The 14,402-nt window shown below is 39.4% G+C and overlaps 1 protein-coding gene across 1 annotated transcript; it reads right to left on the bottom strand.

Annotated features, from left to right (window-relative positions):
* Positions 1-4,169: 4,169 nt before the first annotated feature.
* Positions 4,170-8,947, bottom strand: saxo4 (stabilizer of axonemal microtubules 4). The gene is made up of 10 exons (XM_084095782.1): positions 8,750-8,947; positions 7,533-7,650; positions 6,975-7,119; positions 6,790-6,853; positions 6,601-6,710; positions 6,360-6,425; positions 6,125-6,211; positions 5,952-6,032; positions 4,949-5,043; positions 4,170-4,538 (listed from the first exon to the last, which is right to left on the bottom strand). The coding sequence occupies exons 1-10, from the start codon at positions 8,847-8,849 to the stop codon at positions 4,292-4,294; spliced, it is 1,113 nt and encodes a 370-aa protein (XP_083951908.1). The 5' UTR covers positions 8,850-8,947; the 3' UTR covers positions 4,170-4,291.
* Positions 8,948-14,402: the final 5,455 nt, after the last annotated feature.

Genomic DNA, 14,402 nt, shown 5'->3' with positions numbered 1-14,402 from the left:
AGTGGGGGTGCGCTCCATAAAAGGCCTGGGTCGTTAGTCAGTGATGTTTTGGGAGAAAGACTGAGAGAGAGCAGCACTTAATGTGTAAATGATGAGGTCCCAGAACAAAGACAGTAACAGATCCAGCAGGTTTGTGGGTTGGGTGATGGTATAAAAATGAAAATAGTGTTTAACACCAAATTAACACTGCAAGCGAGCTGTGTGACAATGCAAAGCAAAGTAGATCACTCCAAAAAGGTCTCTTCACTGCAAGAAGATGTAGACAGTTTTATTGATTATGATGGGCAATCTTAGAGAGGATTTTCAAAGAATAACAACTTGTGTCTGTTCACCACACAAAACTGCTGTTTAAATTCGGAAAAATTCATCTTTTGTGTCATACTTTCTAAAAAATCTTTGTTCCAAAACACGTAAGTGAGAAAGAAGAATTAATAGAAGTCATCTGTAGAAATCACGGCCCTCTAATTTGCTTGTTCCTCATTTGTTCATTCTTTCCCTCCGATACTCTATTCCAGTCACATCTGCCAACTCTCTTATTCTAGTCAAGAAGTGTTTTCATTGCTCTTTCCTCCTCCTTCCCCTTTTCTTCCTTCATCCATCATCGTGCTGTTTAAACTCTCTCTCCATCTCCTGTCGCTTCTCATCTCTCCCTGAAAGAGTGTCGTATCCCATCTGTTAAAATATTTACGTAATGCTTTGAGCCTGTCATTATTGCTGCGAAAAATCTGAAACAAGTGTTTTGGCACAACCTGTGACGGGAAGTGGAGAAAACCGTGTCTCCGCCCAGAATCCACTCCAGAATCAACACAACCCATCACGTATTAGCAAATGTGCATGGCTTAGGTGTCTTAAAAAACAGCCAGTTTTCAATTGGCAAAAACCTTTTTATCCAAATCGGCCAAGAAAAAACCTACAGTATTTTATTGTGAGATCTCAGATGTAGGTCATATACTTTGAGCAAGGCAAGAGGACTCAAGGCTGGCAGATCAAAATAAAGGAATGTCTTTGCGAAGTGAAACTTGGCTGTTTCAAAGACACCTAAACCATTTGACGGGATGGTTTGTGTTGACTCTTTCAACTGTGGAAGACATTGAACTATTGATCAAAAAGTGATTTGACGGTTGCTGAAGTGTTGCAATTTTGGTACTTCAAGGTAAAAAAGGCTTTGCCTTTTGTTAAAACTTACCATTTGAGGTATTTACTAACAGAGAATGACTATCAGTATCCATTTGTTTAGTTCAAGCCTCTACTTATAACGATTGAGAATACTATTTCAACAGCCATTTATGAGCACTATGTATTCTTATGACACATTTAACTCGCTTTTAAGAAATTCACACTGTACACTTCAGTCCCCAGGCTCACGGTGTCCCAGACTCCAATATTTTAATGATTCATAAAAGATGAATCACTGTGTGGCGATCTGAGATTTCAGTATAGAGATACAAGTTAGGATCATTATTTTTCAGTAGTATTACTGAATGTAGGCTACATTAGAACTGTTTGTTATTTGCTTTTGACATTTGGTAGAGCATTTGGTCCGGGAAACAGATCCAATGTCAGCGGATTACAATTGCTCAAACTTTGGGTTGGTTGAGATTTGAACAAACCCTTAATCAAAGACTTTTTTTGCTTAACTTGTGCTTCTATGTTTGTGTTACGAACATGACTGATACCTCAAAGTTGCTTGGCAGACAAAAAAAACCAAAACAAAAAATGAACAATAGCACAGGACATGTCTAATAATCTCTCATCTCAAAAGATTTGATTTCTTATTATATGACATCTTTAAAGGCATACTGTAAGTCTGGCTCAGAGATTTTGGCATAGCCGTTAGTCCTGGATTCTCAGGCGCCAAGTATCGTGTATCTGTGGAGCGGCGGAGAGCTCTGACACAGTCCAGGCCTGAGGAGAAGAACATAGTCTCTGTGCTTAATCATTTAGCAGCTTACTGCTAGTTTACGTTAACGCCATTCTCCCAAGGTCAGCCGCATAGCAAGCCGTGAATGAGCACCGGACTGCCTCTGCGGCGCTTGAAACTTCATACCCTTGTTACAGGCACTCACAGTAATATCTCTGTCACTGCCAGATCTCAGCAGAAGTCATCCTGTGTCTGAAATGTAATCCGAGCCATTGTGACAGCGTGTCAGCACATGAGAGGAGGGGCCATCATGGTCCAGCGCGTAGGATTTTGCTCCTAAGTAGGGCATGTTTGCAAGTTGGTGGGTTTTGCACTGTAAGCCATTAAAAGTGGAGTTGCAAGGCTAGGAAACCACAGTGTGAGAACTAGATTTTCAGATTTACTTAAGAAATGTGTGCGCTTATTGCCTGAATGTTCGGGGTGGTTGCTAGGGTGTTGCTATGTGGTTGTTACTGCATTGCTAAGGTGTTATACGTGGTTGCTTAAAGGATTAGTTCACTTTCAAAAAAATGTTTGCTGATAATTTACTCACCCTGATATCATACAAGATATCCATGTCTTTCTTTCTTCAGTCGAAAAGAAATTAAGGTTTTTGAGGAAAACATTCCAGGATTTTTCTCCATATAATGGAGTTCAATGGCAACCAACGGTTTGACGGTTCAAATGTCCGTCTCAATGCAGCTTCAAAGTCTCTACATGAAAAAACGTATTGCGTCATCACGTTGGAAAGGTCACGCGTCACGTCATCTATCTAAGTTATTTGTCTGTGTACTCCGGTTCAAAAAGGTAGGGAAGAGCGAAAAATGTCATCTCATTTTCTCCTTCAACTTCAAAATCATCCGACATCTTTGTTTTAATTTATTATTATTATTATTTAAAAAAAAAATTTGTGACCTTTCCAACGTGATGACGTAATAAATGGCACATCTCAGAGATGGTACAAGACGGGCATTTGTGTTTAAAAAGTATATATATATATTTTTTTTTTAGAAAATGACCGATCGTTTCGCTAGATAAGACCCTTATTTCTCGACTGGGATCGTGTAGAGACTTTGAAGCTGCATTGAGACGGACATTTGAACCTTCTTTGAACATTGGTATAGTTGGTTGCCATTGAAGTCCATTCTGTGTAGAAAAATCCTGGAATGTTTTCCTCAAAAACCTTAATTTCTTTTCGACTGAAGAAAGAAAGTCATGGATATCTTGGATGACATCAGGGTGAGTAAATCATCAGCAACATTTTTTTGACAGTGAACTAATCCTTTAATGGCCCACCTTGAAGTCTATGATATTTTAGTCTCTAGATATGAGTTTTGTTTTCCAACCATTTTATTTTCTACCATGCAAATTTGATGTTTCCTCTATGTCCATATAGTGTAAATGGTGCAGCAAATGTCAATTAGTGTTTAATACTAATATTTAGCGGTTTGTTCAAATCACTAAACTGAAGTATGAATGATAATAACTTTTTGAATTAAATTGACTGCTAATGCTCAAACAGCTCAATTTGCTGCCAAACAGCAACACATCAGCAACCGTCAAACAACTTACAACCACTTTAGTCACTTTTCAATGTTTACATTAAGCACAGGCTAAAAAGACCAATCCCTATTCTCCCGTTCTTATGAGGATTATTAAGGATAATGAACGATCTGCCTGCGTGGGAGAGTGAACATTGGCCCTGAGATGAGAGAGAAGCTTACACACATGCAAACAACAACCTGAGCGGGGACCATAACTGTGCCCATATGCCAGCTACTGAGCTTTCAGTTGGTGCCACTCCTCTCTCAGCATGGCTAAGGGCTTGTGTACATAAGTCGTGCATACAGTACATTTGCGTATCGGGTGTATCTATCTCAATCTGCTGACCAGGTTTTTGCATATGACAAACATTCCTGTTCTTGCAGAAATCAGAAATAATTTTGTTGCTCATCACTTTTTTAAATGACTTGCTGTCAAAATGATTGCTGATTTTAATTATTCTCGGCTCAATGCATTCTAAAACAGTGTGTATCCAAAAGTTGTCATCAGCTGGTTGCCAATGTGCTGCTGTGCAGTTTTTAAGGGTTAAGAGTGTGTTTTAGCATATTGATATGCGGTTGTTCGTGCTCTAGGTGGTTGTTGCTTATAGGTCCAATCAAACGTGGAGCCCCTTTTCAATGTTTTATTGTCTTCCAGGGAAAAAAATGGAAAATTTAATTGCTAAAATAATCTCCTCAGTGTTTTGACAGTCACTAAATTAAATACTTAAGTATTAGTATGATCAATAGTTTTAATGATGCTTATAAACACCTCTTAATTTATAAGCACTATAATTTTGTCTGAAAATGTCAAGTAGAAATGATCAGGCTAAAATTGACATTATTTTGTTTAAACCAATATTTCAGATTTATTGTGAAGCCAGGGCATTATATCCACTAAGATTATACCTGTGTGAAAGAGAGAGACAGAGGATGTTATTAACAAGTGTTTAGCTGTACATGAATGACAGATGTACATGTGTTGATGTGTGTACCTATCCGTGTCTCGTCCACTGTATCCGCTCTCTCTGTGTCTCTGTATGCCTCCTCTCATCCAGTCTGACCTCTGCTGCTCCACTGATGATTTGTCACAAAACCTGCAACATTTATAAGGATGAAAAGAAACCTTATTTAAAACAACCAGGACACACTCATACCCTCAGCATCCAATCAGAATACACTTGTCCCCCAAGCAACCAATCAGAACACATTCATTCCCCCAGCAACCAATCAGAACACATTCATTCCCCCAGCAACCAATCAGAACACATTCATTCCCTCAGAAACCAATCAGAACACATTCATTCCCTCAGAAACCAATCAGAACACACTCATTCCCCCAGCAACCAATCAGAGCACACTCAACCCTCTGGTTTGAAAGAATAGTTCACAATTTCATGCAGTAGTTGCCCCTGTCTACAGGGCACAGACAGTCAGTTTAAATAAATGAGCAATCAGTTTTGCCAGTCAAGTACCAGGAACACACACAGAGACAGACATGACTCACTTGCTCTGGTAGTGTGTGAGGAAGTGTTGCGGGTCGGATGGTGCCTGTGAGAGGCTTGTGATGTTGGGGGCGTTCAGGACGAATCCTGATGAGCCCTGTAGAATACAGAACAGACAGTACACAAAACCATTGTAGAAATCCCTCTCAAAGCGGCAGCAGCAGCACACCAAAATATATTCGATTTCCAATCATCTTTTGAGTGGATGACTATTGTTGTTGAGGTGAGACGTGTTATCTTTTGTGACATTAAATCAGAACGGGCACATAACAGACTTCCAAATAGCTTTTCTAGAAGAACACATTTTGCTCAGTCTTTTTTACTTGTTGTAAGACAAATTAATTGACAGTGTAATATAAAGGAACAGTGCATCCACCAACATAATTTACAGATTTTCATCACTCTACTGTCATTCCAAACCTATAAGACTTTCTTTTCTCATATGTTAAGACAGAATGTTTACATTCTCTAATAACATGGTATAGTGTCCAGGGACTGTCAAGATCCCAAAAGGACAAACAGCATCATAAAAGTGGCCCATGTGACTCCAGCACCATGCTTAGCATTCCCACACCTTTTAACCGATGAATTTCAATGATTTCACCATGAGATTTCCAGTCGTTCAAAATTAACATAACTAGAAATGTTTATTGCCTGTAGATGAAAGTTTCCATGATTTCAATTTTGAGATTCCCTGATATTTCCAGGTTTCCCATGACTGTCAGAGCCCTGCATAACACAAGTTGTTTGGTGACGTGACCCGATGTGGTATATATGAATGTACTTAAATATGGATACGATTTGAAAGCTGCAGAGGAGGAAAAGATCCCAAAAGTAACATGGGTTTGAAACAAGGGTGAGTAAATGATGACAGAATTGACATTTCTTGGGTGAACTATTCCTTTCAAAGGTTATTCATTAAAAAGTACATTGGTTGTTCATTTAAATCTACAAACAGTCATAGCCAAACAAATTTAGAGGGCTAAATATATTCGTTTTATTTACCGTCGGCCCAATGGACAATCTAGTTAGAGCAGGTCTAGTCTTCTGTCTGCCGTCCTCACTAAAGCCACCCTGCAGAGAGGCCTGTGGGCAGAACATGCAAACCCTTTTGGTCAGAGAACTTGATGTTGTCTTAATAGAATAGTTTATCTAAAGAGTGAAAGAGAGGTACTCACTGAACCGGTCAGAGGTCTCTGGGTGTCTCTTGTATATCCATTTTCTCGAAGTGCACGTGAGGCAAGTTTTGGTAATGCTTCACTGCCCTGGTACACACACACACACACACACACACACACACACATTAAATAGGCTTCAAACCTATTCAGCTGACGCACACTATAAAAATCACATGAATGTGGTGATGTTGATGGAGGGAGTAATAGCAGAGAATGAGAGAAACAGAGAGACCACCTGTAGGAAAGATCCGGGCAGGAAGTCTGTCCTCGTCACACTTTCCTGTATCCTGCGAGCGTCGTCCTGACAACCATCATCACCCAATCAAAGCAGCGAGTCAGTGTAACAATGGAAAAAGGATTTGATTATGTGACTCTCATGAATACCACATTAGGAATTATGGATGTGTGCAGTTAAAAAAACGTCTTGACAGTGACTTTGCCAACAGAATGATGAACTGACACACACACACACACACCATGTTAATGTGTTGAGGGAGGAAGGTGTTTGGCTGTAGATTGGATCCCTCAGTGTATCCACTCTCTTCTATGGGTCCAACTAAAACACAAACACAGTGGTCTGAAACACCTAGAATGCAACATCAAGAACTTTTGAATTTACAAAGAACCAAGTTAAGAAACCCATTTTTTAAAACCACACTACTAACCCAAAACTCTGAGGCGGTGAGGATTGTAAGTGCCTTTATATTCAGTCTGACTGGACGCTGCTCTCTGAGAGAGAGAGAGAGAGAGAGAGAGAGAAAGTCAAAGAACAATGAGGCCAGGGTGAAGTGACATGGCATGGTGCCCTTGAAACCTGCTGCGTTTCTATGTGTGTGTCTTTGGCTCTCACAGCTTTTGGCTGAGTTTGGAGCTGCAAATATCCACTCTCTCTGCGTCTGGACCCCGAGAAGGCCAAAGACTCCGTCCCGTCGGGCAGAGCCAGACGCTGGTAATGACGCTTCGATTGAGACTCAAAACTGTCCAACAGTGAGAGACTAAGAGAGAAGAAAAAGGCAAAAAGTGTTTGTCTAAAAATGATTTAGTGAGGTGCAAAAAGGTTTTGGAGTGCATGTGCAATTTCGCACACACACACACACACACACACACACACACACACACACACACACACACACTCATTCTTGTACATTTATCTTTATGAGGACATTCATTGACACAATGCAATCTCTAGCCGCTTACCCTAACCTAACCTAACCCGAACCCTGACCCTAAACCTAATTATAACCTTATCCCTACAACCAAGTCTTGACCCTCAAACAGGCCTTTAAAGGGGTCTCAGAAAGTGAGGACCGGCCAAAATGTCCTCACTCCAATGGTCTAAAACTCAAACTGGTCCTCACAAAGATAGTTGTACAAGTACACACACACACACACACAATCTGGGCCATACCCAAACTGTGGATTATCATAGCGGTCCAGGCTGGAGCTGTAGTACAGAGCAGGACGGTGGTTGGCAATGTAACCTGTCCCAAAATGATGGCCTAGACGTGGTTGGAATAACTCCTTACCTGGATAAAAGAGGACAAGACTCACAATAGATTCAACATCTTGTATTCTACAGCACAAATAAATCTTGCAGGATATCTACAGTGGAACTAATGGGTTTACACGACACCGTTTTCAACTAAAAAACGGAAAATCTTTATATGCGTTTTGGCCGTTTATTTACACACAACAGCATTTTGGGGGCCTAAACGCAAACTTTTCAAAGGGTTTCAAAGTGCAATTTTCGAAAGCTCTACCGTTATTGTAGGGTTAACAACAAAAACGAGAATTTGTGAAAACAGTTACGTCATTACGTGTTCAGTCTATAGGCGCGTAAGTGTTTCTTTACAAAGTGACATTGCCACCTACTGGCCTGGCATGAATAATACAGCGTTTTTAATCGCGTGAATGGGATCGTTTTTATTTCGCAAAAAACACAAAGGAAAAACATTTTGGTATTTAATACATCGTTGTCGTTTAAACATACCCTAAGGATGCACCAATATAGATATTTTGGACAATAATTATTTTATAACTGATATGTCAAATCTACACTAGAGTTTCTTTTTTTAATTTAGGTCACCAAATTTTTTTATTTTCTCACCCATGTCGTTCCAAACCTGTATGCTGTTTTTTCCTACAGAATACAAATGTAGATGTTTTGAAGAATCAGAGCTTTTAATGCCATATATGTATCATAAAAGTAATCTGTATGACATATACATTATTTATATTCACTGAGATAATTATTCACTTGGTCCAGGTTTGATGTTTAAGACTTCAAGTTGCGTCCTTATAAATTTTTTTATTTTTGTGTTCCAAGTCTGAAACAACGTTGAAAGTGAGGAAAATAATAATAAAAAATTACTCGAACTATGCTCAGATCTAGAGTTGTTTTTAAGTAAGGAATCAAAACATTATAATGTGCGGTAGAAAAGATGGATGGCTGTTTATATTTCAAAATGTGGCATAGAAAAAGTCTATTGTTTCAAATTGGAGAAATGTGACCTGATATAATCTGGCTTCAGAAGCAGTATAAACAGGCCAATGTCCATAATCATATGTAAACACACAAAGTATAGTTAGACTGAATCTAAGGTTTACTGTGTTGTGTGTTATCACCATAAGACTGTCTGAAGGAGGTGCAGTATTGGTCGAGGCCAGTGTTAGTGGGACGCCCCTCTGGTCTGCCCGTCCCATGCGAAGGCTTGACAGCACCCATCTGTAACTCTGACTAAAACCCAACACAATAACGTTACACCACTGCACAAACACACTATGATAAATGTATGGTTGACGTGTTGTCTTATTTACTTTGATATAAACAAACATTTTCCAGTACAGGCTCTGACTGAAGTCACATTAACACTAACCTGTAGATAAAACATTTACAATTTCAGGCTAAAGATTTCATCACCTTGAAAATTTACCATGGTTTTACTACAAAAAAAGAAGAAAAAAGGTTATTGTAATTAAACCATGGTAAACACACATTAACCATGGCTTTGCTACACTAACCATAGTTAAACCATGGTATTTGTAGTAAAACTGTGCAAAAAAAACATGGTTACTACACTTTTACTACAATAAAAGTAACTTAAACCATGATTAATTTTCGTAAGGATATCAACTTTTATTTAGGCTACCTATTTATCTTAATGGCGTCATTTAAATGCGCACTTGATGGGTATTATTTTAATCATGAAACAATAACTACTGATATTATGAATGTTTTTGCATGATTTAAATAACTTAACACTTAATAAAACGGTTCGTCCGTTACCTGTCGCCCCTCCGTGAAGTAAACATACCTGTGCGTGCCGTCGCTCTTTTATCCTCGCGCTCGTTACCAGGTAACCGTTACCTGGACAATCATAGACGAGCTCGTCACGTGACACGTGTGACAAGCTAGGTAACGGCTTTACAGTACATTGCACTACTGTTTGTTCAACAGCAAGTTGTTTGAATAATATTCACATTCAATCTTCAGATGGAGGAGATTAAAGGTAAGAGACAAACTCGAAAGCGGAAAGGGACACGGCCTACGAATCCTCAGACAGACTCATCACCACATTAATATACCAAGCCTATTATAGATACGCTAAAAAGCGTGCACAAATGTATTCTTAATTGTGTGCAGTATTCCCAAGAAGAGAAGTTTTGAATAGGATCCTCCTAGTTCACAAAATATTAATAAGAATGATAATTAATTAATCTCAGAAACTTCATTGCAAGTTTAAATGAATTAAAAACAAGACTTACTTTCTGCTCCTATAGGCCTACTTAATAACTGCTTTAACATTTTTGTTGCCTTTTGAGAATTTACCTGACATATCGACATATTGGATATTATCCAGCGTCACTTTGACAGACTTTTAAGTGCTTCATCAGCACAGATCTGTGTGACTGTCTGTGGATGTATGTGACCACATGGTGGCGCTGTTGTGCTGTTCAAATAAAGCACTGGACTGCCATCTGCAGTCTTGTCACTTCACGCCCTTTGTTTCACATCATGATGTTCTATGTCCCATGATGCACATATGTCTTTATGAAATATTCACTGTGTTGAAAGTGTGATTATTATCAGGTCCCAGACATACTTAACAACTCCTGTACAGTCTGCGTGGCCTTGTCCGTGTCACAGCTGAGGTTATTTGCATAATCACCACGTGAGTAAGACAATAACACGTCATGACATTAACATTACTCTCCGCTCTGGAAAGATAAAGTCAAATCCATCATTACGGCAGCTATCAGGACGTTCCCGCTGTCCACCTGTCTCCCACATTAATTCTCTCTCACCTTCACTGAGAGGGCGTCGTCGCTCCCATCTCCCAGCGAACGAAGGCAAAACATTGCTCCTGCAGGGTGGCCTGTCGCTCTCCCGGGCGTTTATTGAGCGGTGCATGTAGGCATGACTGCCCTTGCGAATAACGCCACCGTTGGGTTTGCTCAAGCGGCACGGTGATGTGTCCGTGACCGAAAAACTGTCTCCTTTCTGCAGTCAAGGTAAGTGTTTACCTGCCGGAAGTGATCTCTGGCCCTAATCTACACCTTTAAACTCCAATGCATTTCTGAGTTGACCCAGAATCTTGTCCCCCCTTCAGGGTGGTGACCAGCATAACCACCTCAAAAACAGCTTTGCAAAACACTTGCTGGTTGTTTGTCAGGGCTAAATGTGACGTCTCCTGCAAGCTCAGAGTTGGGTTCTTGGCATGAAGTGCCATGTACAATTTCTAATCTATATAAACTTAACATGAAAGGTGTTCTCAACTCATTTTAGGCCCGCAATGTGATGCATTTCAGAGTAAAATAAGTATGTTCCACTCCATACCAGGGTTGCATTGGTTAACTATTGGTTAAAGTCCCCCTGTAGTCAAAAATGTTATCCCTTAAAACTCATCTTTGATTACCAAACTTTTTTTCCTTAAAAATGTTGTTTCTTCATGCCTTAAAATAGCTTGAAAGCAACTCTACACCCTTGTCTCATTTAGTATACGCGGTTCTATGAATATGCAAATGAGCCCTGCCTCCACTCACTCCAGCTCAGAGATCCACTCGTTGACGATCACACGTTGATCTGATTGGTTACAAGGTAGTTTGTGACGTCAGAAACACCAGCGATTTCAAACCGTGTTTTTGAGACTGTCTTTGGTTCACTGCAGTTTTAAAGAGAAATTACTCAGCAATGCTGTCGACTTATGAATTTACACATGGTTTGTCTTAAAGCATATTAAAAACACCACATAGACACATAAACAACATTAAAAATCTTGATTTTCACCACAGAGGGACTTTAATTCAGTGATCTGTGTGGCCTAATTGACAGCAGTCTCAATGTTTTTTTAATTATTATTAAGAATTACAAAGTGCACAACAAGACTAGTATTAGGAAAAGCATACATTTTGATTTCATGTTGACTTTAAACAGCATCAATTTGATAAATATTAGAACCTCAGTGTGTCAGAAATATGTGGGGGAACAGAATCCGACGGCAAAAAAAACAGCTGTCGGAATCCGTTTCCCCACTCCCATTATGAGAGGTGTTGATGCAATGGCTTAAAAAATGCTGGTTTTATTTTTGTTTGAGGATGGAGCTTAACTTGCATCAGTTTAGAGAATATATTTTTTTGCCTTTTATTATGATAGGACAGTATAGTATCAAGAAAGTTTGACGAACCGGGACTTGAACTCGGGTCGCAATAAGCTATGAAACAATGAATGCCAGTGCAGAGTGTACTGACCACTAGGCTATTGGGCTTCATAATTAGCTGCAATGTGATAAATATTAGAACCTCATTGTGTAAGAAACATAGGGGGAACAGAATCCGACGGCCAATAGTTCAGCTGTCGAAATCCGTTCCCCCACCCCAATGATGAGAGATGTTGATGTATCGGCTTAAAATATGCTTATTCTATTCTGTGTGTGGATTAAATATCAGAACCTCAGTGTGTCAGAAATATGTGGGGGAACAGAATCCGACGGCAAAAAAACAGCTGTCGGAATCCGTTCCCCCACTCCCATTATGAGAGGTGTTGATGCAATGGCTTAAAAAATGCTGGTTTTATTTTTGTGTGAGGATGGAGCTTAACTTGCACCAGTTTAGAGAATATTTTTTTTTGCCTTTTATTATGATAGGACAGTATAGTATCAAGAAAGTTTGACCAACCGGGACTTGAACTCGGGTCGCAATAAACTGAGAAACAGTGATTGCCAGTGCAGAGTGTACTGACCACTAGGCTAATGGGTTTCATAATGAGCTGCAATGTGATAAATATTAGAACCTCACTGTGTAAGAAACATAGGGGGAACAGAATCCGACGGCAAATAGTTCAGCTGTTGAAATCCGTTCCCCCACCCCAATGATGAGAGATGTTGATGTATCGGCTTAAAATATGCTTATTCTATTCTGTGTGTGGATGGAGCTTAAACAGCATCAATTTGATAAATATTAGAACCTCAGTGTGTCAGAAATATGTTGGGGAACAGAATCCGACGGCAAAAAAAACAGCTGTCGGAATCCGTTCCCCCACTCCCATTATGAGAGGTGTTGATGCAATGGCTTAAAAAATGCTGGTTTTATTTTTGTGTGAGGATGGAGCTTAACTTGCATCAGTTTAGAGAATATATTTTTTTGCCTTTTATTATGATAGGACAGTATAGTATCAAGAAAGTTTGACCAACCGGGACTCGAACTCGGGTCGCAATAAACTGAGAAACAGTGATTGTTAGTGCAGAGTGTACTGACCACTAGGCTATTGGGTTTAGTAAGTAGCAGCAATGTGATAAATATTAGAACCTCATTGTGAAAGAAACATAGGGGGAACAGAATCCGACGGCAAATAGTTCAGCTGTCGAAATCCGTTCCCCCACCCCAATGATGAGAGATGTTGATGTATCGGCTTAAAATATGCTTATTCTATTCTGTGTGTGGATGGAGCTTAAACAGCATCAATTTGATAAATATTAGAACCTCAGTGTGTCAGAAATATGTTGGGGAACAGAATCCGACGGCAAAAAAAACAGCTGTCGGAATCCGTTCCCCCACTCCAATGATGAGAGGTGTTGATGCAATGGCTTAAAAAATGCTGGTTTTATTTTTGTGTGAGGATGGAGCTTAACTTGCACCAGTTTAGAGAATATATTTTTTTGCCTTTTATTATGATAGGACAGTATAGTATCAAGAAAGTTTGACCAACCGGGACTTGAACTCGGGTCGCAATAAACTGAGAAACAGTGATTGCTAGTGCAGAGTGTACTGACCACTAGGCTATTGAGTTTAGTAATTAACAGCAATGTGATAAATATTAGAACCTCATTGTGAAAGAAACATAGGGGGAACAGAATCCGACGGCAAATAGTTCAGCTGTCGAAATCCGTTCCCCCACCCCAATGATGAGAGATGTTGATGTATCGTCTTAAAATATGCTTATTCTATTCTGTGTGTGGATTAAATATTAGAACCTCAGTGTGTCAGAAATATGGGGGGAACAGAATCCGACGGCAAAAAAAACAGCTGTCGCATTCCGTTCCCCCACTCCCATTATGAGAGGTGTTGATGCAATGGCTTAAAAAATGCTGGTTTTATTTTTGTGTGAGGATGGAGCTTAACTTGCACCAGTTTAGAGAATATATTTTTTTGCCTTTTATTATTATAGGACAGTATAGTATCAAGAAAGTTTGACGAACCGGGACTTGAACTCGGGTCGCAATAAGCTAAGAAACAATGAATGCCAGTGCAGAGTGTACTGACCACTAGGTTATTGGGTTTCATAATTAGCTGCAATGTGATAAATATTAGAACCTCATTGTGTAAGAAACATAGGGGGAACAGAATCCAACGGCAAATAGTTCAGCTGTTGAAATCCGTTCCCCCACCCCAATGATGAGAGATGTTGATGTATCGGCTTAAAATATGCTTATTCTATTCTGTGTGTGGATGGAGCTTAAACAGCATCAATTTGATAAATATTAGAACCTCAGTGTGTCAGAAATATGTGGGGGAACAGAATCCGACGGCAAAAAAAACAGCTGTCGGAATCCGTTCCCCCACTCCCATTATGAGAGGTGTTGATGCAATGGCTTAAAAAATGCTGGTTTTATTTTTGTGTGAGGATGGAGCTTAAATAAACAACCTTTATCTAATTATTGTGTAATTATAAGGATGCATTCTAATTCATATGATCTAATATTATTTGAGAGACTATATACTTTTAAGAATTTATTTGTTTTACAGGACCATTTAAGTGCAAAAAGCTAAAAAGTGATTAAAT

This window comes from Abramis brama (assembly GCF_963993115.1).
Source record: "Abramis brama genome assembly, chromosome: 20".
Classification (NCBI taxonomy): domain Eukaryota; kingdom Metazoa; phylum Chordata; class Actinopteri; order Cypriniformes; family Leuciscidae; genus Abramis; species Abramis brama.
Note: the sequence above shows the minus strand (reverse complement) of the source record. Positions and strands in the feature narration are given on the sequence as shown.